Source organism: Symsagittifera roscoffensis, chromosome 3 (genome assembly GCF_963678635.1).
Source record: "Symsagittifera roscoffensis chromosome 3, txSymRosc1.1, whole genome shotgun sequence".
NCBI lineage: Eukaryota > Metazoa > Xenacoelomorpha > Acoela > Convolutidae > Symsagittifera > Symsagittifera roscoffensis.
Genome location: NC_087064.1, coordinates 5,261,306 through 5,286,376, shown reverse-complemented (window position 1 = coordinate 5,286,376; position 25,071 = coordinate 5,261,306). Strand labels below are relative to the sequence as shown.

Here is a 25,071-nt window from a genome sequence, read left to right as displayed (position 1 = left end):
TGAGACGGTCAAAACGGTCAAAAATTGACATTCCAACTGCTGAAAGCAGGTCGTGGCCGGTAAAGAAGAGAAAATTCCCAAAATCGGGTATCGCTATTGAACACTTAACCTCAGAATTGGCACAGTAATTTTCGAGTAGTCAAAATGTTTCCAAAAAACGGTTAAAGTTTCAAAAAACTTTCACTGGTGTGAAGACTAACTTTTTTCTAAAAGAAACTGATGCTAGCAAATAATGAAGGTAAGCCTCCAACGACATCTTTTGTCGATTAAACAGATTTGGCAGGATAGTTTTGAAGAAAATTCCAGAAAACGGTCAACAAATCAGAAGGTCGCCATTTCCGAAAACCACCATTTTTTTAAACCAATTTTCAACGTAGATTGATTAAACCAATTTTCAACGTCGATTGAACCCAAAAACCCAAATTTGGCAGGGTAGCTCGGAAAAACGGTCAAAAAAATCATAAGCTGTCAAAAAAAAATTGGGCGTAGTTGCGTATGCAAAGGAGTTCCCACAACCCGTTCTCTGGATTGAACCCAAAATCTCAGATATCGGAGGGTAACTTCGGTAAAACTCATAAAAATTAGAAACACGCTCAAAAAAATAACTTTTCCGAGGAAAAAATTTGAGTGTCCACAAGAAAAAGGGAGCTTCCCACTACTCCTTATCTCCATTGAACCCACATCCTCAGGTTTGGGAGGCTAGTTTTCGAGTAAAAAAATTCAAAAAACGGTGAAAAAAATCAAAAACTTGACTATTCCGAAGGCCATAGTTTCACTAATAAATTTGGGCGCAGCCGTTTAAAGAAGGGCGCTTTTCAAATCGTTTAAAGAAGGGCGCTTTTCAAATTTGGGCGTAGCCGTTCAAAATTGGTCGTAGTTGCATAGAAAAATGAGCTTCCCATTGTATTGAACCCAAAACCTCTGATGTGGCAGGGTAGTTTTCGAGAAACTAGTTCTTTTGATTGAAACGAAAAACTCAGATTTGAGAGAGGTAGTTTTCGAGACAACGAAAAAAAAAATCAAAAATATGGGTCAAATATTCCCCCACAGACTTTTTCGAATGCTGTAAGCCGAGGGGTCAAATTAAGAGAGACTCTAGGAGAGTATGTAGGCACACAGGGGACTAGGCGGTCTTTCAATTGATACCACTTTTCTAAAAACCAGTAAACGTTTCTGAGAAAAACTAAATTTTTTGCAAAAAGTGAAATTCTCCAAAACAAAAAAAGAAATTTCAACAAACTGATTGGTGAACTTAAAACCAACTTGGAAAGAGCGGAAACGAAAGCTAAAATTATGTTTCCTTTGAAACGACCCAAGTTAGGTCATTCAGCCGATGAAAAAAAGCCGGATCAATTTGGGCCGCGGAATTTTTTTTAGCGAAATTAAAAAAAACCAAAGGAAATACGAAGTGAAGTCAAGGTAAGTAAAATTACAAACTTTAGGAGCAAATCAAACACTAATAGCAACATAAAAGAAAAATGCATGCAGCAAAAAAAACTATTCCAAGATGTTACTACTAAGCCAACGGATAAGCAGACAAATAATAGGCCGACAATTACATTGAGACAGAATAATTCCAGTTTGAAAAAAAAAACAGGTCCTGATTCGAACCCAGTATCTTTGGCTTCCCAGGCATATTCGTTACCTCCAGGCTGAAATGGCCGAAAACTCTTTAAAAAAATTGAATCGATTATGAAACAAGGTACCTAGAGATGCGTCAAGATGAGTCTTGCAAACAAAGTTGTTTACGGAAAGAATTCTAGTACCCGATTGCAATATCCTAGCTCATCGCAGGGGTAATTAGCAAATGAACAAAACTTACGATGCGGAAACAAGGCCGACAATCTTAGAGCAGACACCAGGTGAGCCGAAAAAAAAACTGATTTTGTAAAAGACAAAAAGATTCAAGTCCCCAAACACTTGTGTTTTTTCATGAAATTCCATGTTAGTTTTACTAACTTCACGGCCATTTTTCACCAAAAGCCTGCCACGCAGTTTTGTAAGATCAAAAGGGAACCAAAAACAGAAGGCATGAAAAAAAACATATGGCAAGACTTTGGCCGGAAAATGGCTTGAAATAGTTCAAAACTCCGATAAATTTTGTCCGATAAACGTTGTCCGATAAATTTGTTATAACTTTTAATTGGCGAATAATTTGCATCCAAAAGAATACTAACCACTTCATCCGCTGTAGCTCCAACTCCAGCGTACGGAATAGGCGTAGTAATTGAATACGTGTACTGTTGGTGAGCCGGATTCCACGAATCGGGTGGAGAATAAAGGTTCTCAACTGTTATGGCCATTACGTTACTCTCAGCTTCCGTTACTAGCGGCTGGGTCACGCTTAATGTTACATCCAATTCCAACTAAAACAGCAGAAGGTATTACTCATAGTAAAGTCAAAGCTGGTGATTTCCAACGCAGCATCTAGGCATTGTTCTGGCTACCTTTGGAATTTCGGGACTCAAGTTTTCGATAGCTGATCCCGGCGATGCATGTACTTGTACAGTCTGTCGATGAGAAGTAACGCCCTCTGAAAAAATGCACTTGCACAGCTAGTACAATCTTCAAGTGGCTAGGACAATGCAATTCAAGTAGTTAGGACAAAGAACACTTACGGATGAGTAATGGCATGATGTCAACACTTGCTTGACCCAATATCATTGTTTTTTCTTCTCGTTGCTTTTTTTCTTTCGGGAGGATTTCGATCAATGTGACTAAAATCAATCAGCAGATGAGAACGCTAAGGTCACAACTGTTAGGATTAATAAGATACTAACCGATAATTGGCTTATAGGCCAGCTCGTCCAATAAATTTGCATCCTCGAAATTGCAATTGTACGTAGCTGAGAAATCGAAATCAACGGCATCGCTTTCTCCGCACTCTACTCGCGCTGATTCTCCCAGTGTGACACCATTAAATTCAGCTTTCACAGCAGCTGTTAAAACTTCGCCTCTTGAGCCCCGCTGAAAAAAGAATCATAATTTCGTATTCGTATCTCAATGCTAAGCTACAATCAACGACAAATATCTAAAATTTTTATACAAACCAGATTTCGACCAGAATTGACATAAACTGAGACCACTTCAGGTTCCCTAACACTTGTAGCAACTGGTTCTCCCATTATTGAAATTCTGAAACTATATGAAAAGAAATACACAATGAGCTGATCAAAAGAAGTGGCACTACTTTAATTGCACATCGAAATTAATTTCAATACACAAGTGTATGTCAAATGTTTTCTGGGTACTACTATGATAGAGTGGTCCCTTGAAAATAAACAGGTCCCTTGAGAATACGACACCTAGAGCTCTCAAATCGTTTAATAATTATGATTACGCCTTTCAGAAAGATGTCGCAGTATATTTTCAAACAAATTTCATGTTTTGTTACCTCTTAAAACCTCCCCCTCGCCATTTTAATGTTGAAAATTTAAAAAAAAAACGCCGATAGTGGGTTTTGATGACGAATAAGTCAACCCAATTATATGGTTGTTAAACCGTAAAATAAAGTAAAGCGAGCAAATTTCAATATAAAAACAACAGTGATTACAATTTTCAGTCTGAAAAGTTTTTGGCTGAACATATTTTGCAAGATTTTTGAAATGAATAATTTATGCACAAATTAGTTTTCAAAATTATAACATGCGAAATGCATGCGGGACCTGTCTATCATAGTTGCTTTTTCGAGGGACCACTCTATCATAGTAGTACCGTTTTCTGTTTTTTTTTCTATCAGTTCATAAAAATATTATAATATCATTAGATACACATAGTTACAATAACAATAAACAAAACAAAATCTATTACAATTATCGATGATTACTTTTCACCTGAGAGCTTCAAGGTGGTTTATATATCAATGTCATTATATAAACTTGAAGCTTTTCCATGAAACTTTATCATGAGTTGCCACAGAGGGGTCTACTTTAAATAATAATAGATAATAAATCTTGAATTTTATCTTTGTTTTTCTGTATGTTACTATGTCTGTAAAGTTGACTTTATCATCTGTTAGTTTGTTCCAGATTATGACGGACTTTTTAAAGAAGGAATTTTCTATAATGGACAATAATTTTCTATGTATTGCCCATTGTATCTGTCGCCGAAAAATAATTTTTTGTTTCTTGTATTAATATCTATTTGGTGGTTATAATACTCAATGTTATAATAGGCTGGCAATAATTGATGATCACTATCGCCTAATAGTCAGAATTAAACTGAACTAATTTAAACTAAAATGAAACTAATCACTCGAAATCATTCAAACAATTTGCCTTTAAATTTTACTATCATGGCAATCGAACCTAAAACATTAGTCATTCATCATTTCACTCAGGCAAAAAACCATTCAACTTTTATAAATTTGAGAGAAGTTGAAAGCTTTTATCAAATTTATAGAACGTTTTGAGCTTCTGAAAAAATTTTGACCTACAAACTTAAACTAAATAGAAATATTTCTTTGAAGTTTCGCAATTGCTTTTTTGTAAAAGGTTTAACTGCGACAAAAAATTAATTGTGCTCTTAAAATTAGGCAAAAACGAAAATCACCGAAAAAAAACCAATCACCAGTTTGCATTGCTTTTTGACAGTTCATATGCAGTTTTGCGATTCGATTGAAACATTCTCCCAGACATTACACAGTTACGGATCGTAGAAAAAATACATATTGACGACTGGCTGATGTCAGTTAATTTAATTCTACTAGTTTTTAACCGTCTTGACCTAGCCATGTGTTTTTTCTGGACTGTTAAGGGCCAAGTAATAAGTTACCATTTTTAGGCCATCAGCCAAACGACTTTTGTAACATTCGCCCGGAAGTACATATCGACGGAAAACAAAGCTAGGTTCTAAGAAGACTGGCCAACGTCTAAGCAGAGCTCTACATGCTTTTCACCGTCTCTACCAAAGCCAGTTCTTTTGGTGGTCTTTTCAACATCGGGTCGACAAAAACGTTACTGTTCTCCGGCTTCGACCAGAACGCTCAAATTAACTTGTTTACATGCAAAATTAGTGAGCTCATGGCTGGGTCTCAGTATCCCCAGACCACGAGGTCACTCCTAAAAACAGGGCTACTACTACTTATTATACTACTATTGTTTTTGTTCAGTAGATAAAAATCATCATCTCCATCGAAGATGGATCAACCCTTTCCCCCAACTCCTAGCTTCTCATCTTCGTAAAATGAATTCAGATGTTACATCAATTGAATTCAGGACATAATAGGGAAGCTAAATGTCTGTATGAAATGATATAAGTTCCAGTCCCCAGACCCCTCCGGATTCTTGAATCCGGGGAAATAACAACCTTATCTTCCTTCCGGAAGGCTGTTCTTCCACCCTTCATCGTTGTTGTGAACGGCCTTGCAACGATTGTAGCGACACAATCGTTGCAACTAGGAACGGTCTCTGCTAACTCTGCAATTCGTTGTTGTTTTTCTATCGCAATCCTCGTAGTTATCACTATCGCAACTATTGTTGTTCTGTCTACATTTCGGTTTTTCTCAAAAATGGCTGTTTTTGACGTTTCTTAGATTTATAACGTCATCAATTCGAATTTTTAAAATTTAGGAATTTCTGAAACCTTCAGCCTTCACAATTTGTCTAATCGCTCGAATAACGCTCTTATTCCTTCAAAACCGCCAATTCGGAAGATTCGCTGCTAAAAACTCGAAACTGCTGCATCTGCATTTTTGTCCATTCTGGTCGAATGTCACATACTCCTCGGACAGCCCGGTCAATGTCCCCATTGAGTCTCGCAAGGTTCGTAAAATTGGTACAGTGTCATCGAACAGAATTTACAAAATGCAAAAAATAACTTTTATCCACGTCATATCGACTCATTGCAGAATATAAATGGCATCATACTACATCGCTATAGCCCTCTAAATTTTTCACTAATCTGCATTCTGAGGATATGACTTAAGATAAAACATTTTTTCTGACTTCCAACGTCATTGATTTGAATTAAAACTTTTTCTCCTAGGTTTTAAAAGGTGTTAGTTTGCAGGACAGTCCTGCCAACCAACAAGCTAAAATTATCCTAGTATGCTTCTTCCCTTCGGAAATTTTAGTTGTTATTGTCCTGAATATTAAAATTAAGGAACTCTGTGGTTAGAAAGAACAATGAAACAATCTCCCTCTTCGAGAGATTACCCAAGCCTTTCATGTCACCACAAAGTGATCAGTTCTCCTAGTTGATTAAAAACAGTCATGCAGGCTGGAGTGTTTAAATATACTCTTTACTCAAGCCTTTCTAAATAAACAGTAAGTGTCTCTAAAGCCACTAACTATAATCAAAATGCAATTTTATAAATGCAACGAATTCTTTAATGTTCAAAACTCAACTAAATGTTTCGGTTTCAATTAGAACTTGGTTGCTTAGTTTCTCACTTGAGTTTTCATCACACACATAAAACAATTCCGAGTTTTAACTTCTTCTCTTTTGTCACCGCTTTGTTTCTTCTGTTTCCGTCGTTTAGAAGTTCTAAAATTTCTAAATTCTTCTAATTTGGTCTGTTTTTGCGTCTTGTTTTTCGGCCATTTGTCAATGCTCCATCTCCTCCTCCTGTGACATTGACTCTGCACCTTCCGTTTCTGTGTCTTGCAACACATCGTTAGCTATTCTGACGCTGTTGGAAGCAGTCCTCCACCACTTCTGGTTTTCTACCCTCTGTTTACAACAAGGTAGGGGATCCACGTTAGATTCTCTGTTCCGGCTGAAGCTGTTGTGGAGACACAACGTCACGTTTCTCCTGCCCCAATGTCTAGCTGATACCCACTGTACACTCTGCCGTGCTTCGACATATGCTTCTTGGCATATTCGTACAACCATGCAGTCATATTGGCTCTAAACCATGGCATCAGTCGTCTCCTTGCCCATATTTGTTTTCACTTCCATCGAAATGTTCAGAATTTTGCACATTGTTTCAAAAAGATGTAAATCTTTTAGACAATCCAATTTCTGCAATTGTTCTCTCGTTGGTGCCTCCTGTCTATTGTTCTCCCTCACATGAGCTTCCAGCCATCGTATCGCCATCATAACTCCGACTATCACTATTGTTATGGGCCGTGATGAGTCTGATAAACCCATGGAGAGCAGCTCTCCAGAGTCCCTGATCAACACCAGATTACTACGCTCGGGATACCACCATGTTTGTAGCAAGCAATGGCAGGGAAACCCATCATGTGTCAATATGATGCTCCTCCAATTACGCTTTCCCGAAGCTTCCATTAATGGTTCCGCTTTCATCATTACTCGGTGGACTTCATCATTCTCGTCTACTGTATTGTAATCTGTAACGGTTGATCCTCTCTGTTTCTGTCTCTCAAAGTCACTGAAGTTCGCACTCACGTATCCCATGAACTTCTTCCCCAGTATTGATTCCAACTCTTTTGTTCTCTCTGGAACTGCTGAGAATATCTTACACAGTAACTCATAAGATTTTTCCGACATTCTCGCTAGTCTCACACACGTTGGCACTGAGAAGGCTTGATCCACGATCGTTCTCGTACTCTTTACATCCACAGCTACAAAATGCACCGGGTATCTGCTCTTGCACATTGGAGCTAATGTCGACCCCACCAAATATCGTGCTCCTGATAGTCTACGATTAATTTCACTGTGTCGGATGTTCATTTCCGTCTCGATCGCTTCCCTCCTTTTTCCTATGTACTTTTGCTCAGTTTGTAACTCTCCTGGGAACACTTCTACACTGATGGCTGTGACCACCTCATGGTCCTGTTTCAGATTCAATTGTGACTCTAAAGAACCAAACATGCTGTAGAATCCTGGTGCAGTCTCTAGATTCACCTCGGTTCCTCCATGGCAATCTGCGATCAGTTCCGTTTCTGTTCTTGTTTTCATCATGATGTGCCTAAACAATATCGTCAACTGCTTGTGTTGTCTCTCTAGGGTTTTCACGCAATCCAGACTTCCACAAACGTGACTTTCCAGTCCGCAGACTTCTGCCAGACAGCTACCAGGTTTGACCCAGTCTTCTGGTCCCCAGCCAGGCAACTCCACTTTGTCTTGCTCGCTGCTCCTAGAGGCTGTTGTCATCACATTATATATGATTTTCAGGTCACGCAGGTTACAGTCTGCGTTTAGTTCCCTTTGCACGTCTTGTGTCGCTCGTAGTATCGAGTCAGCATTGGGACTAGGACACCATGATAGTCTGATCAGTTCCCACACTACCATCAAGCTCGTTCTCAGTAATTTATCTGAGAATCCCAATCCAAACTCCACTCGTTTGTCAGATTTCGGCACCGAAGGTGCAGTCACCTTTTCTTCCAAGATTAGTCCCAACTTGGTCTGCGGATTAGTAGCGCTTTTAATCGTTGCAATTCTCGACGTCCAGAATCTTAGAAACACTGCTTGTTCGTAATCAAAGAAGCAATCGCGTATGTCTTTACTCAGGAAAGGGTTGTACGCTATCCCTTTGACTCCGGACACGTAGCTGTATGACTTCTTTCTGATCGGCCCACAGTACTCAATGGACTTCGGTAGTGCTCCCATAGATTCTTTAGTGAGTCTCAGCTCCTTGTTTGAGAATCTCCTGATTTTTCTCATGGGTTCTAGCTCTTCAGGTTCTTTCATGTTCACCCTCATTGTGATTCAGTTTTACGTCTTGTAACGGTCGGGCAGTCACTGGTCCCAATGTGTTATTAGAGGGCAGTCCCTCTAGGTCAGCGAACCTCAAGGCAGTGATAGAGCTGAAGTTTATGCCAGCTGCTATCAACCAGTCCACTCCTGTTATCGAGTACAATCCGCTGACTGATAACCTTGGTCCGTTCAGCATCCTCATGGCATCCGCTGCGAAGCTCACCATGGCATCCGCTGCGAGGTTCAGTTTCATCAGGTCATCTTTGTCTATCTTTGTTCAATTTGTACAGTGCAAACGGCCTCGACCACATTAGAGAGCTCCTGTTAAGGCGTCTTTCCTCTCGACTGGTCCTCGTCGTCTCCGACCTCGTGTCCGATCTAGAGGTGCTGGCTGTCTCTTCCCTCGGGTTGACAGGCCCTATTCTTCTACTAGGATTAATGGTCCTCCTCATTGGCGCCTCTCCCAACCGATCTTGAACGTCTGATCTTTGACCTGGTTCGCTAGAGCTCTGCTGTCTATAGTTCGTCACGGCCGGGACCGTCCCCAAGCGTGTTTCCAGGCTAGGAGGCACAAAAGTGGTAATCACAGGTTCTTTCAATGCTCCCTCCTCCTTTAGCACTCCTGTGTCAAAGAGTTCCACTTCCAACTCATCCAATCGCTCTTGGAAGACTCTGTTCAACCAAGCCTGTCCTTCTATGTTATCGAAGTGGATGCCGTCCGTAGTCAGCCTGGCCTGATCCATAGCTCTCAAATCATGTTCGATGACCATGAGGATCATCCTTCCGGCATTCCGACTTGCGAGATTCCTTTGGATGTTATTCCACCTGACCCTTCCTTCATTGTGCCTTCTCCCTGTTGCAGTTAAAGTCCTTGCATTCATTGGTACAGTGCAAACGGTCAGTACCGCGCAGTTCAACTTCTGCCAGAGAGTAGTAAACAAGCACACCATCATTGACTCCCATAGTGCTTCCTCCTCATCCGAGCTTCTTGAGATGTTATTTGTCCCAACTAGGATCATTACATTAGGGTTCATCAATTCCTGGGTTCATCAATTCCACCATCCGAAACAGCTGGGCTATGGTCGCGCCTCCGAAGGCCATCACCGTGGTGACCCAAGAGGTCCTCAAGTTCGAGAGCACTCTGACTAAGCTATCTCCCAGTATCAGATGCGATGTCCCTAGCGGTGGTTGTTGCAGGTTCACTGCCGGGTTCCAGGTCGCTCGATTGAAGCAAGCTCTCGGATCCGCCTCCGGAACTCCCGTGAAGTTTTATTTCAGCTGATTGTTTTTCTGTCCATATATTACACGTGACACTTTCTTCGCCGGCATCTTTCGTATCTTCCTCTCTGGGACCTTAGAGCTCCCCATTGGTGGCGTTGTGTCGCTAAATCCCTGTCTGATCACGTTTTGGGAGAGTCGTACTCTGCCCGTATCGTCAATCGTTCCATAGGGTGCAGTCATCCCGGAACCTGGCGCATTCTTGTTGGCGACTAGTCGTCCAGCTGTCTCTATCAGCTTCCTCACCGTTTGTTCCACGACTGGGTCACCCAAGGTGTCAATCGGGTCCGGGATCGTCACTCGACCTGTTGTTGTCATGGGGCTCGTTTCCGTTGTCTGACTCATCTATCGAGGCGCCAAGAGCTCCATCGGAGACTGCCCACGAGGAATACTCCTTGCAGGTATCGCTTTTTCCACGGCTTAGTCAATGCCGCCCGTTCCGATCGCTCCTCGTAGTCCCGCCTCAAGCGCTCAATTTCTTCACCTTGCTTGTTGTTGCAGTCTTCAAACAATTTCTTCCACATGTCTCTGTCGTCCTCCGTAATGAGCATGGTCGTAGTCACTTCATCTAGCTCCTTCCTGGTCCTTTCCAGCTCGTCCTTCATCCCATCTAGATCTTGCATGGTTCGGTTCGTTTGAACCCCTTGTTCTACTTTCGCCCTCTTTGGTGGCACAGCTACTCTCAGTGGTGAACCAGACGAGGCAGGCTCGCTGTTCATTTCTCGATGCATTCTCGTCAGCCCAGGCTTGGGTTTCAAGGCGGAAGGCATTTCACCTGGTTGATAAGTCCTAGAACTTCCCAATCCAGGCTCATTCGCCAAGTCACTCCCTGAGAGAGCCCGTTTCTCCACCTCATCACTCTCATGTTCGGGCGGTCTAATACTCCCCTCTCTGCGTATGCTGCCATCAATTGGACTTCCGTGGGGCGGTCCCCACGGTTGTCATGCCCCAAGATGTTTATCAGGGCGGTCAGCAACATGACTACCTCTAGGTCCTCCAGAGCGAAGTCCCGATCCATTAGCCGATGATAGATCGCATCTATCATCGGTCCTACATATGCCTCTGCCAGGTCCATCAATTCATCCAAGTTGAAATTATCCTTTCTCTTCTCAGGTTTAATTTGATTCGATTCTAATATTTGACTCAAGTGAGCAATTAAACGATCAATCAGGATCTAGAAAAGAGGTCACGAATATCACACTTGTCAGTTTCACATTAACTTCTCGTTAATTTTTTTTTTTAAAAATCAGATAGAAAGATTTTGATCCTAAAATTTATTAAAATCAATCGGTCTCTAAAATTTGGGATTTCGACCTAAGATTGGACATTCCAAACTTTGAATCTATTCCTAAGATTGTTATTCAGTTCTTCGTGGTCACTAACCCTTTCTTACCCAAGATCTCAAAAACATAACATAACACATAACATAACATAACATAACACACATATCACACACTACATAATCTAGTCTAACACCCTCTTGCACGTCACTCAGCCTATACTTAGGTAATATTTCTGATGTAAATATACTTGTAAATTAGTATCAGAGAAGATTACATGTATAAGCGCGTACAGTTCTCGAGGATGCAGTCGTCCTCTGTTCGGGTCGTATACTGGAAGCGAAAGCTCCTTCACATCCCTTTCCACGAGGAAGTCTCTTAATCTCGTCAAGGACAAGACTAGGTTTTCCGGGTCTACGTGCCGCTTCTCCGTCGCCCTTGTCACAAAGAATTTGCTTCCAAAGAAACTCTATGTTTTTTTATTTTCTTTTAAAATCTGCCGCTAACGCTGTCCTAAAGCTCATGTCTGCTGTGATTGCCATCGCACATGTTCTATTTGTGAGTATGAAATCACTGTCTGATAGTATTATGCTACTTGAATATTCATTTGGTATGTTAAAATATGACTCAACTAACCTCCCTATGTCAGGTTTGTTAGGTTCTCCGCCTGTTTTTGCTTCTTATTCTCCTGTCTCTCTTGCTATTGTTAATTTTGTAATTATCAAGTTTTTAGTGCGGGTAAGTCCTACCCCCACTCCCTGGACAAAAATATCCATCGACGTCCCCGTCGATCGCATACCGGGTATCAAATCGAGATTGGAAGCCGGAATGAGCAGTCGCCCCTCCTGGGAAGCCCAGGAAGGATTTTCTCGTTCGGTTTTCATGTATTTTATGCTTTCACGATCTACATCTTGAATCGTGACACTGGTCTCCTTTGGGTCCGACGTCATTTCGTTCAGCCATTCCATGACACGCAGATTCGTCAAGTCTTGTTCATATGACTGCTGTTGCTCGTCATCGAATTCTACCTCGGGTTTCGACCGGTCATCGACCCACTCATCGTCGTGATCATCGACTATTTCAATGTCCTGTGACACAGTTATTTCTTCTAGACCCACTACTTCTTCCCCTATCTTCTTTAGGTCTATCCTGTCCACTACAAAACCGTCGCCGTAAGGGTTATATTTCTTCTTGGAGCTTGTCCTGTCATTCTGACGAGTCTGTATCGTGAACGGATGATCCGGTTTCAAGTTCTTAGGAACCTCCCTTTGTTCAGGGTCCTGCCAGTCCTCCTCTGCATAGGGTAAAGTTTCATCGTCCGCTTCAATCACGTCATTTGGGTCCAGGTCCAGTGGTGTACTTGTTCCTTTCTCTATGACCTCATTTCCATCGTTCTTTTCCCTGGTGCCCTTCTCATTGACCTCACAAGCAGGGTCCATCATTAGATAATCCCCTTCTTCCATGTCTGCAGGTATACACCAGTCTTCTGTCGATGGATTGTGTGGCTTAATGTTTTCGTAATGAGCGGCTCGGCCCGTACTCAGTCTATAAAAGCGTCCCTGCTGGAGCACTTCCGTAATCATGAAGGGTCCCCACCACTTTTTTAAAAGCTTTTTTGTTCCTTTTGGTGGTATGAAGTTTTGAAATACCCATACGTAATCTCCTACCGAGTAACCTTTTGCTACACCTGCTTTCTTGTCAAATCTTTTCCTCTGCCTTGCCTGCGCTTGCTGAGTATTTCGTCTACACAAGTCGTTCAACTCTTGCTGACGTCTAATTACATCCCTCACATAGACCTGTGGTGACGTCTTCTTCCCCTCATACTCTGGGTAGAAGAAATTCAAGGGCAAAGACTTCTCGTGCCCTGTCAGCATCATGTGTGGGCTGACTCCGGTGGTGGAATGTTAAGTGCTATTGTAAGCTCCCATCACCTGCGGAAGATAACTGTCCCAATCGGTCATGTACCTGGAACAATATACCCTCAGCATCGAGACTAACGTTCGATTCTGCCTTTCCACTAAACCATTTGTCTGTGGATGGTATGTCGTGGAGTGAGCTTGAGCAACTTGCGAGCGTCTCATTAGCTTTTTCGTGAGTTCTCCTACGAAAGCTGTTCCGTTATCCAATTGAAACGTCATCGGACAACCGTGTCTCGCTATCCACGTATTGATCAGGTAATCGCACGTCTCCTCCGCCGAGGCAGTTATGCAGGGCACGGCCTCTGCATACTTCGTGAAATGATCTATCATGAACAATACCTGATTATAACCACTGTCTGTCATGCACATCTTTTGGTGATCTATCTGCACCACCTCGTTAAATTCAGACGACTCGACCGATTGCAAGGGAAATCGTAATTTCCTTGGATCCTTGACCTGTTGGCATGACAGACATGCTGTTACCCACTTCTCGCATGCCTTTTTTATTCCAGGCCACTCAAAGCGCTTCAGGATCCTCCGATACACTTTGTCGATCCCCTGATGGCCCATCTGATCATGCGACCTGAACAAGAGTTCTGTCTGATAGAGTTGCGGCAACACTATCGTGCTATACTTGTGTAGGACTTTGTCTTCATCTCTTCTCTTGCAAGCCACAATCCCGTACTTGTTCAAGTATAACCTTCCCTCTTTCTGCATGAAATACTGTCTCAGGATACGGTAACTGTCTTCCTCGAGGTCTCCTTTATGCGGAGAACCATTCTCGATTAACCTTTTCAGGTTGCTTGTCATGCGATCCTTTCTCTGCGCCCTTAGAAGATTCGAGAGTCTGTATCTCGCCTTCAAGTAAATCTTCATGACCCTCATCTGACTATTCAGCTCATTGGCTGGTGTGTGTCTTCTTCCATCTTAACGCATCAAATCTTCGCCTACGGTTGTGTTTCTTGCTTGAACGACTGAAGATCAGTCCTGACTACCTCCTTTTGTGGCAACAGACTTATTGAACGTTTCGATACCGCTATTGTTTCCAAATCATCCGCTGCGTTGTCAAAGACTCTTTCACTTGGTATGAGGTAGCGATCACTATCAGGGTCCTGGTACATCTCTCTATCCAGATCCTTTTCACGAGTTTCCACTAGTAGTGTGTGGATCGCTAGTTCTGACAGTTCTGATCCCGAGCTCGAGTTACTGTCTGAGTAGGTGTCAATTCCTGAGTTTCGGGAGTTGTCATCTGTTGAAGAGGTTGTGATGGAGTCTGCACCCTCCTCCAGATCATATCTGTGCCTTCTTCGCATCCATCTGAACTCCCCAGTTAAAACTTTGTTCCTCAGGTCCTGTTTCATCTATCTCACACTCCCCGGACAAACTTCCTTGTCCCGGGTGTTGATCTTGAACTCGCTGGCTCTTCTCATCGTTCGTCTCCCCGGACAAACAATCTTGCTCCAGGTTTCGTTCTACCTTTTCACCTTCTTTATCTTGGTCCACAAAGGTAACAGTTTTCCTTCGCGTATTGCCCCTGTTCTTTCCGTCCATACGAAGTATTGGTTAAAACCTCGTGTGTTATTGAGGATACTAGTTGCTGAACTATTGTCCTACAATCCCTCTCGTTCTCTTCGTGTTGTCATCTAGACGGCATGATCTGCACCTTCTCCCTGACTGTCATTGATGCCACTGCTGCTGTCCACTCGGGGTCATCTCTGGTCACTCCTCTTTCTAACAATCCACCCAGCATCCGCATCACTTGCGGTGTGACCTGCACCGTTTTATCCAATAATGAGAGATTGTTTGGGTTCATGCGAGAGAGTTCTTGCTGGACCAGGTTTGAGCGCAGCAACAGATCCAAGGGGGCTGGGTCCTCCTTGGATAGGATCTTTATCTCGGCTGCTTTCGCTACAGGTAACTCAGGATGTCCTGGAATTGGATGTCCAGACTTGTCCAACCATCTCGTTAAGGGAAGCGCTTCATAAGTTTATTTGTCCAGAAACGAGAATCCTTCCTTTATTTCTGCCTGACTGGCTTGCTTCTGCTCCAATCTTTCATAGAACTCAGTTTTCTTGCTGAGGCTGTCAGCACTCTGGTGTTTATCACGCATCCTGTGCTCGATTATCATGTGGTAGCCATCTTATCTTACTATCCATCTACCAAATTAACTCTGATCCATCGAGTAGGTCTTCAAGCAGGATAACGCTCTGTTGTCTACGCGTAACTTAAAGGGAGCGCTCCCCAAGTATGCGCGGGATTTTTCCACAAAGGTGACTACTTCAAACATTTCTGCTTTTGGTGCACCATATTTCATCTCAGTGTCACTCAAGACCTTGCTGCCGTATGCAATGGGACGGAGAACCGTTCTTCCATTCCATTCTTGCTCCTGATGCAATATTCCTGAGATGGCTACTGCCGATGCGTCTGTGTCAAGAACATACATGCCCTTTTCTGTAGGCATGCCTAGCACTGGCGGTTCGCACAGTTCCCACTTTATGTTCTCGAAGGCAACTTGTGCTTCATCTTTCCATTCGAACTTTTTCCCTTTGTTGTGCATCAGCTTCTGCATCGGATACACCTTGTCTGCATATCCTTTGATGAACTCACGGTAGTAGTTGGTAAACCCTAGGAAGCTCAGGAGCTGTGTGTCCGTTCTGGGAGCCTTCCATGTCAACACTGCTTCTACTGCTTCTGGGTCCGGCCTCACACCATGCCTGTCCACCATTCTTCCAAGGTACTTGATTGAATCCCTAAGGATTTCACATTTCGATGGTTTGCAATTCAAGCCTGCTCTTTTCAAGCATCCAAAGACCTCATCGAGCCGATCAATGTGGTCTTCCAGGGTCGGTGTTGCTATGACTACATCATCCACGTAACACATCACAAAATTTCCGTACTTCTTTGTCACTCTGGTCAAAGCCTGAGCCATCAGTCTTTGAAAAGTGGCCGTTGCGTTGCACAAGCCGAAGGGCATCCTCTTCCACTGGTACAACTCCAACTCACACGCGAATCCGGTCTTTTCTCTATCCTTCTTCCGCAGTTGGACCTGCCAGAAGGCAGAACCCAAGTCCAATGTGGTGAAGAACTTGGCATCACCAAGTTTAGAGAGGCTCTCGTCTATTCGCGGTATCTTTTATCGTTACCGCGTTCAAGTAGCGAAAGTCGCAACAAAACCTAAGCTGCCCCCTTTCTTTTTTGCCATTACTACCCCCAAAAGCCCATGGCGATTTTGAGGGTTCTATCATGTCGTATTTGAGCAATATTTCTATTTCCGCTCGGCAAGCTTCCAATTTATGTGGCGTCATTCGTCTTGCGCCTTCTCTATGGGGAACGGCGCCCTCCTCAAGTTCGATTTCGTGTTTGACGAAATTACAGCAACCGATATCCGCCTTATGTCTTAAAAATACATCCGCGTTCCGATTTGAAACCTCCCGTAGTAGCTCGAAATCTCCCTCGCCTATTTTCCCTTTTAGGTGTTCTATCTCTAGCAAAACCGGTTTGTCAGACTCTAATTCAAATGACGAGGGGCGTTCCGGAAAATTCGAGCAGCTCGATAAGCCGTCGTCTGAGTCGGACTTCCTTGAAAACAATTTATGAATAGATTTTAATTCAATAATTCTTTTTAAAATTTTCTATTTATTGGCATGATAAGGACAGTCTTTCACACTAAATTTCTTCAAGTTCTGTGTCTCTTCACAGTCGGCCCTCATCGCCAAAGCGTAACCAAGCTTCTTTTCACGCTGGATTGAAACCGTGGTGTCCAGTGTGTTCAATAACACACTGACACACAGTCTGTTTCGCGTTACCGAGAAGCTCCGGCCTAAAATCACTGAGCTTTGACTATTTGGTTTCGGTACCAAACAAACCTGTTTACTATCACTTAACGAATTTAAATTTCTCATTCTAAAAATCGCTACCAAAGCCTGCCCTGGCTGTAGTTTTACTTTTCTGTCTAAAAAAAATTGGTACGTCGTCTGTTATTATCATATTAATTGGCTTCTTAACATACTTCCGATCCGGGTTCCTAATTCTTATTAGACCGTTGTTCAAGTCGATCATCACGTCAAAATTACTGACGAAATCTCTGCCCAAGATGAATTGGTTGGCGTCGTCCAAATTCTCTACCACCAGGAAGCTCATCCAAAGGTCCCGTCCTCCCATGTGGAGAACCGTTATTGGTGTTCTTCCGGCTACGTAAAGCGCTCCTCGATTGGCGGCGGCCAGTCGGAGATTCGTTGGAATTAGATCTTCCCTCGTGAAGCCCATTCTTTCCCAAGTTTTTATCGGCATCACACTCACTACCGCTCCTGTGTCCAGAAGCCCCGTGACTCCGATTTTCTTTCCGTTGGTGTCGAGCAGATGTGCGGTCACATCTGCTTCGTACCCAATGTGTACTGCATCTTGTTCCATCATGGCATCATGGCCTATCCTGCGGACTTTGAGTTCCTCCTCACTCAAATAGATCTGCCCTATTTGGTCACTATCTGTTGTTTCATAAGTCCTAGTGTAGATACTGATTCCATCCACATTCAGCATCACTTGATACGGCCCATAGACTTCCACGTAGCGCCCATGAAGCTTCTTTGTGCGAGGGCCACCCGTTGTTAGTAGTGCTCGCACAGCTCTTCACTCAGTGCGTGGCTCCACCTGCCTCAAATAATCTGCATATGTGTCCAAATGCATCAAAGTGAACTCCGATAGTTCACTCAGATTTCTGATTACCTGGTGTCCTGCTACCGAGATTATTGACTGTATTTTGCTTCCTTGCGGCACCATGCCGAACCTCTGACCGGAGATCACATTAAGTTTCATGCTCAAACTACTTGGTGCCTTTCTCTCTTCGACTTCTGTCGCCTCGAATGTATTCAGTTTCTCCTGTAGTTTCTCATTCTCCAGTTCGAGTTTCACTTTCTGTTGGATCTCTTTTGTCACCAGTTCCTGCTGCACTCTATTTAGAGCATCCCTCGCGGCTACCCTATAATCAATCTTGAAGTCATCGGCCGCAGTCACTGGCCCCGGTTCGCATATCTCTTCTGTTACCGCTTGCTTTTTCTTCGTCGCCAGCTCTTGCGGTTTGTCTTTTCTGCGCGCCTCGGCTTCACTCAATAGACGAGCCTTGCTGGCTTTCACTCCTGATAAAGCTTCCTCATTCCTTGGATGCTTGATGTCTGCTACAGCATCCCAGAATTGCGGACAAACCGATTTAAAAGGACCTTCCAAGTTGTAAAAGAAACACCTCGGGCCGAATTTTGCAATTACTCCCCTCATGAAATCTTCATGATTGACTTCTGACGCATCTTCGTCCTCGAGGCTAAAGCCAATTGCTTTCATGCCCTGTTTGTAAGTTGGCATGCTGACACATGATGGTCCGTTGAACTGTATTTGGCACAAGAGCGTCTCTTGTCCATATCATCCCTCGGTTTGTACCATTTGTTCCTTTGGTTTGTTGGTCCGTTGTTAAAATTGCCATAATTGTTCTTATAATATCCAGATCTCGAAGGAGGTTTCAACAAAAGATATTCATTGACTTGAGCCTCAACTCCTCTGGTGTTGGCGCATTGGTTGATAGTGGTGTGTAATGCGTTGCTAGCATTGTTCGAAGTGCATCATTCTTCACACCATCGATGAATTTCGAGGTTACTGCCAGGTTCATTCTTCTGTTTGACTCATCCGGTTGGCTGCGTCTTCTAAGCATCTCCAAATCGTCTAGAAACTTGTCTATCGTCTCATCTTCTCGCTGCCTCCGTTTCTCGAAGCGCATCATTGCCTCGTGCCCCTGCACCCCTAATCTAAAACGATTTAACAAGATTTCGAAGATTTTCTCAGCTGTGTCTCGCTGATATTGCTTCTTGGCCATGATACTGTTCAGGGCTGTCCCTTCCAATTTAGTGGTGAGCGCACTGCATTCTTGTTTTTCCGATAAATCCTCTTCCTCGAAATGCAGTTTCATTACCTCTATCCAGGTATCAATACAGCCATCAGATTCGTCTTTGTAGCATCTTGGTTTTTTAAAGACTCTTCTGGACTTCTCACTGCGTTCATTGGTTCCTCGTCAGGATTGTCTCCAAAGACCTGTTCAGGGGTTCGAAGGCTGTGGCCATTGTCGTAACATCTCTCGAGTGCCCCGCCTGGGTATCATCGCACCTTGTTAAGGGCTCTGTATTCGGTGCATCCCTACAATCCGAATCGCCGTGACTGTTTCCCCCTTGGCCCACATGACTCCTTCCTGGGCTCCCATGTCTCTTGTTACCGGAATCACCTCTCCCAGTCCCATGTGTGCCTTGCTTCGGTCGTTCGTTTGAGGTCTGTCTGTTCCCAGTTGAACTTGATCTACTGTTTGGGCCCCATGTTCTTTTATCCCTTGTGGCATAGCCTGATGAACTGCCCCTACATCTAGTGGATCCATATTTCCTCCTCCTTTGATGGTCATTGAAGTTCACCTTCGGCTCCCTGCTGGGACCTCCCGAGTTCGGTTCCCCTTCTTTTGGTCCATTCTTGCTGCCTAGTAGCCCATCCAACCTATACATGATTGCCTGAGTTCGCCTCTCCATCATCGCATCTATCTTTGTGTCAAGAGTCCCAAGAGACTGCTCTAGCTGAATTCTTAACTTCTCCATGTCGTCTCTTAAGCGTAACTCTCTCTGTTCCGCTTCTCTTGTCATTCGCGACAAGTTCTTCGCTATGTGCTCGTCCGTTCTTTACTTCAAGCGTTTTTCGCTCCTAGCAATTTCTTGTCTATTGCGGTTTATTTCTTCCCGCAGACTTTCTCTTTCAATGTGGACTGCTCTTTCTAGTTCACTCATTCTTATGGACATCTGTTCATTTTGCTCTCCTATACTGCCCACTATGTTGTTCAAGGCTTCTTCTAATGATGCGACGTTTTCCACTAGTGGCGTCACAAGTGGTGGCATCACCCTGTCGATCCCAGGTAGCTTTTTGCTGGTCGAGATTCGGGCTTGGAGTCTCTGCCTCGACGTCTTTTCATTATCTACCTCAGGATCCGCCGATGCGTTGCCTAGCCCTTTGTTTCTATTCTCCCCAGTTCGCGTCTCTGAATTTGTCACACTCGCAAAGCCTCTCGACTGGCCTGGTGTGTTTGCGTCTTTGCTTATCACCACACCAAATTTGTCCTTGGTTCCAGTCTCTCTTTCGACGTTTGCCTCATTCTCCTGGGTCGAACTATTGAGGCTGACTTGAGATCCAAAATCCACTTGCTCTTCTTCGTCCTCTTATTCCTCCTGGGATTCACCTTCATTCCCTGTGCCCACTCTCATGGTGAATGGAAAGATGTTTCCGAAAGTGTTCTTCATTCTTTCTGAGAACGATGAGGACGTTGTCTGTTTCTCCGTCCCGCCTGCCATCATGGTGTTGTCTGTTGGAGATCTTCTAGTTGCCACAATTTCAGTAGAGATGTCTGACAGTTCCGACATTTCCTCTCGGTCCAGTGTCCCGGTGGAAGTGGCAAAATCTTGGCCTTGTTCTACCGGAGTAGATTCACTCGCCAGCCTTCTGTCTCTTCCCTCCGGTCCAAGTATTTCCTGGTTCTCATTCATGGCCTGCTCCGTATGGAACTCCACTTCTAGCATAGCTTTTCGCTCTTCTGAGTACTTCTGACTCCTGGTTTCAACCATTCTGCCTGAAACAGTCTCCCTTTTGTCGGTCCGGGCTCGTGTGATCTGTTCCACAAACGGATCGGTCATTGCTCTTCTTTGCTTTTTAGGTATGAATTTCCTAGAGCTACTACCTCGTTTAGGTATTCTTGACTTGTATAGACTCATTCTCAATTTATCACTTCTTAATGCCTATACACTCAATTCGATTGCTAGTGACCTTCTGGTTTGACTATCGATAATAATAACACAACACAAAAAAATACCAAAAAATTCTATTAATTACTGACCACGACTCCTTGTATGTTATCACGGCACAGCGTGTTCACAACTTATTCAAAATAATCGGTTATTAGTCGTAAAAGTTGAGAACTAGCACAGTATGATGATATCAGTCAATTTAAAAGATAGTGTATTCACTACCCAATTAAGCACAAATTGTTGATTTAAAACCAGATATAACAAAATAAGAATAATTTTATGAAAAACGTATGTGTTTTGTACTTTTAGTCGGTCGCAGTACAATAGTCGAACTTGTTTTATAAAGAAAGAGCTTTCCCTGCTTGGTGCTTCACCAAACAGACAAAACTTTGAAAGCAGTAATTTTCTCAAGTGTGCGTCTATCGCACCCACCGAGTACTCTGTTACCTATTTGCCTTCGAACAGCCCGAGCTAGACCTACTAAAATCCTCAGGGCAGTCACTTTTCTCAAATTGTTTTGGATTTCAATCCACACCAATGAGTTACACACTCTTTTCTAATTTAGATATAGTGTCGCGAATATCCGAGTTTGGACCTGTTTTGTTTTGGTCTGGTCTTTTCTTTAAAGGCAAGTTACCAGTGCAGTCACTGGCTCCTAGCCTGTCTCTTAATAACCTATTACCCCTCACTATTACCTTTTCTTCTGTTTACTTAAGTCCTTAAACAAAATGGTACCCCTCCGGGTTGACAAAAACAGTACCCCTCCGGATTGGCAAAAATAGGACCCCTCCGGATCTGCAAAATTGAGACCCCTCCGGTTTGGGACCCCTATGAGTTAGTAAATGTAAGACCCCTCCGGATTAGGACCCCTCCGGTTTTGTGAAAAGAAGACCTCTCCGGATTGAGACCCCTCCGGTTTTGTAAAATTAGCTTTTCTGAGACTTCCTTCAGTTTCAACCTATTTCCCTCTTTTTGTATCAACTAGGAAGAGTATGTGTTCCTTCCCTAGACCCTTCCGGATTGAAGTTAAGCCTCTTATTTGACAATTCACGCTAACGGTGAAGGGTCTTATCGCTAGCCTAACTGCGGCTCTATCAATGTTTTCTGTTGCCTTAATCCTTCCCTATTCTTCTAGAACAGCGTAAAATTGCCTTATCCAACCGTTTCTACCCTTTGGTGGGGGTGTAAGGGCTTTCCAAAAACAAAATTTTAAATCGTGAGTGGTCTACCCTCCCGTATTCGTGAATTTTCTAAAATTAAAGAGATCAACTGGATCTGTCCAAGATCAACTGGATCTGTCCAGTAGTTCCAAAGTTATTAACCAAAACGTCTTTTTTCTAAAGTCAAGAAATTTCTCTCTTATAGGTTCCGCCTAACTTTTTCCGCAATTCTGTTCTTTTCGACCTAAAAATTATTGATCCGAGCTCAGAAGGCCTATATTTTTCTAGTTCAATGCAAAAGACCCGATCTTAAACGCTTTAGTTGAAAAAATTTGCGAAAAACTATGCTAACGGGACCCCTCCGGATTGACGAATCCACTGAATCAAACATGTTAAGTTCGATTTCTCTGTAACCCGGAAGGCTTTCGGGAAGCGGGTTTTAGAATCAGTAGATTCACCAGTGGACGTTGTCCGAACAACTATTCTTACTGTCCTAACTCAAAAATTTAAAAAAAATTTCTGAATTTATAGTGTTCCGTTTTCTCAAAAATCATTAAAATTCGGTTTTTGGTACCAAAATAGTTGCAACCACTTCCGAACTAAACTTAACCGGTTCTACCTACTAAAGGAGTGCAATTACGATGTAACGCACTAATTTAGCTTTTTTTTCAAAAAATATCGATCTGTCAAAAATCGCGATTTGTGGGCGGATCAAAATATCGCTATTTTGACCCTAAAAACCGGTCTGCTTTTTTGTGTTTTTTCACTGAAAAACGATATCGGAGTTTTAATATGGGCTATGTAAGTAATAATATTAACTCACTATAGCCCTCTGGGTTTGTTCACTATCCGAACTAAGGTGCTTAACTCAGAGATTCGCAGTTCCGTGAAGGGTCACTACAGTGCAGCACTGTCGAGCCCCCCACAGATTACTATCTTAATTTTTGTACCAAAAGGGATACAAAACTTGTTAAGGATACCCAACAGTCGACTGTTGTTGTCGTTGAGCCCCTTCTTGTTGCTCCTTGTACTGCTTGCCGGATCAGTTTTCTCCCAAGACCCCTCCGGATTGAGCGCAAATCAGCAGACCCTTCCGGATTGAGCGCAAATTAGCTTTAACGTGCTTAAATACTCAAACAACCCTACAGTACAAGCCTCACAAACGGGCTACAAAATTGATCGTAACAATTCTGACTGATATAAATGCCTGTAACAACAATATATCTATCAACAACAAACGGGAGGGTCGGATCACATCTTGTCTGGGGGGATGATCTTTACTGATTTTTTACTTTTTTTTTTTACTGTTTTTGGGTTTTTCGGTTTTTTTTATTTTTTTTGTTTGGTTATATATATATATCTTTAAGTGTTTTTGGTCACAAACCTCTCAGTGAACGAGGGGATGGCCGATCACCCCACCCTTCCTGGTTCATGAATTTTCGGTCTTAACTAAGTTAAAAAACTATTCACGGTAATCCGGAAGGCTTCCGCGTTCCGAACTACCCCTCCGCCTCGGCAGTTTGGCCTTTTAAGGGCGTTAATGTGAGCATCCGCTCGGCGCGGAGTGATCGTTAACGGTTCTGCCGGTCTTGATGTTAAAAAAGAATAACACCCAGGAGCGCCATAAAAACATCTATGTAACATTTGCCCGGAAGTACATATCGACGGAAAATAAAGCTAGGTTCTAAGACGACTGGCCAACGTCTAAACAGAGCTCTACATGCTTTTCACCGTCTCTACCAAAGCCAGTTCTTTTGGTGGTCTTTTCAACATCGGGTGGACAAAAAAGTTACTGTTCTCCGGCTTCGACCAGAACGCTCAAATTTACTTGTTTACATGCAAAATTAGTGAGCTCATGGCTGGGTCTCAGTATCCCCAGACCACGAGGTCACTCCTAAAAAAAGGGCTACTACTACTTATTATATTACTGTTGTTTTTGTTCAGTAGATTATATCATCATCTCCATCGAAGACGGATCAACCCTTTCCCCCAACTCCTAGCTTCTCATCTTCGGAAAATGAATTCAGATGTTAAATCAATTAAATTCAGGACATAAAAGGTAAGCTAAAAATCTGTATAAAAAATGATATAAGTTCCAGTCCTCAGACCCCTCCGGATTCTTGACAACCTATCGTGATTCAAATAACAACCTTATCTTCCTTCCGGAAGGCTGTTCTTCTACCCTTCACCGTTGTTGTGAACGGCCTTGCAACGATTGTAGCGACACAATCGTTGCAACTCGGAACGGTCTCTGCTAACTCTGCAATTCGTTGTTGTTTTTCTATCGCAATCCTCGTAGTTATCACTATCGCAACTATTGTTGTTCTGTCTACATTTCGTTTTTTCTCCAAAATGGCTGTTTTTGAAGTTTCTTAGAATTATTCATCATCAATTCGAATTTTTAAAATTTAGGAATTTCCGAATCCTTCAGCCTTCACGATTTGTCTAATCGTTCGAATAACGCTCTTATTCCTTCAAAACCGCCAATTTGGAAGGTTCGCTGCTAAAAACTCGAAATTGCTGCATCTGCATTTTTGTCCATTCTGGTCGAATGTCACATTTTCATCAGCTTTCGTTTACTTGCAAAAATAACCACACCGCTTTTTTCTTCTGAAAATCACTGAGGTTCTTATCGCCCAAATTCAAGAAGTTTTCTTCTACTATCTTCTCTAATTCCTCTCTAGACCTCTCCGGGGATCTTCAAGAATATTTGTCAACCATGGGCTTTATCAGACATTTTCGATAATCGCACGCACTTAGGCACCAAAAACAATTGATCAATCAATCTGTGCTGCATTCTGGCATCCCTGCCAACCTGTGTGTCGGATATTTGTTGTTGCAGTATGGTGCCCAACTGGATCCCACCAGGTACTTTGAGCCAACTCTCTAGTGATAACCCGCGCGATGTTTCAGGTTCATTTCATTCTCACGAGTTCCAATTTTCTGTTTGGTCTGCAAGGACCACGAAAACACTTCCACGCTCAGAGCAGTCACTAAATCATGTGCCCTCTCGCGATGG

At 43.0% G+C, this 25,071-nt stretch overlaps 1 protein-coding gene across 5 annotated transcripts in view; it reads right to left on the bottom strand.

Moving 5' to 3' along the window:
- The window catches only part of LOC134842989 (cilia- and flagella-associated protein 70-like), a 135,483-nt gene that overhangs the window by 28,802 nt on the left and 81,610 nt on the right, over positions 1-25,071 (bottom strand). For all 5 annotated transcript variants that reach the window (XM_063859563.1, XM_063859560.1, XM_063859564.1 and 2 more), the window contains exons 2-6: positions 3,051-3,145; positions 2,781-2,967; positions 2,619-2,717; positions 2,448-2,533; positions 2,178-2,366 (exon numbers count right to left, since the gene is read on the bottom strand). In XM_063859563.1, the coding sequence (XP_063715633.1) occupies positions 2,178-2,366; positions 2,448-2,533; positions 2,619-2,717; positions 2,781-2,967; positions 3,051-3,125 (636 nt within the window). In that variant the 5' untranslated portion in view covers positions 3,126-3,145. The remainder of the gene's footprint in view (positions 1-2,177; positions 2,367-2,447; positions 2,534-2,618; positions 2,718-2,780; positions 2,968-3,050; positions 3,146-25,071) is intronic.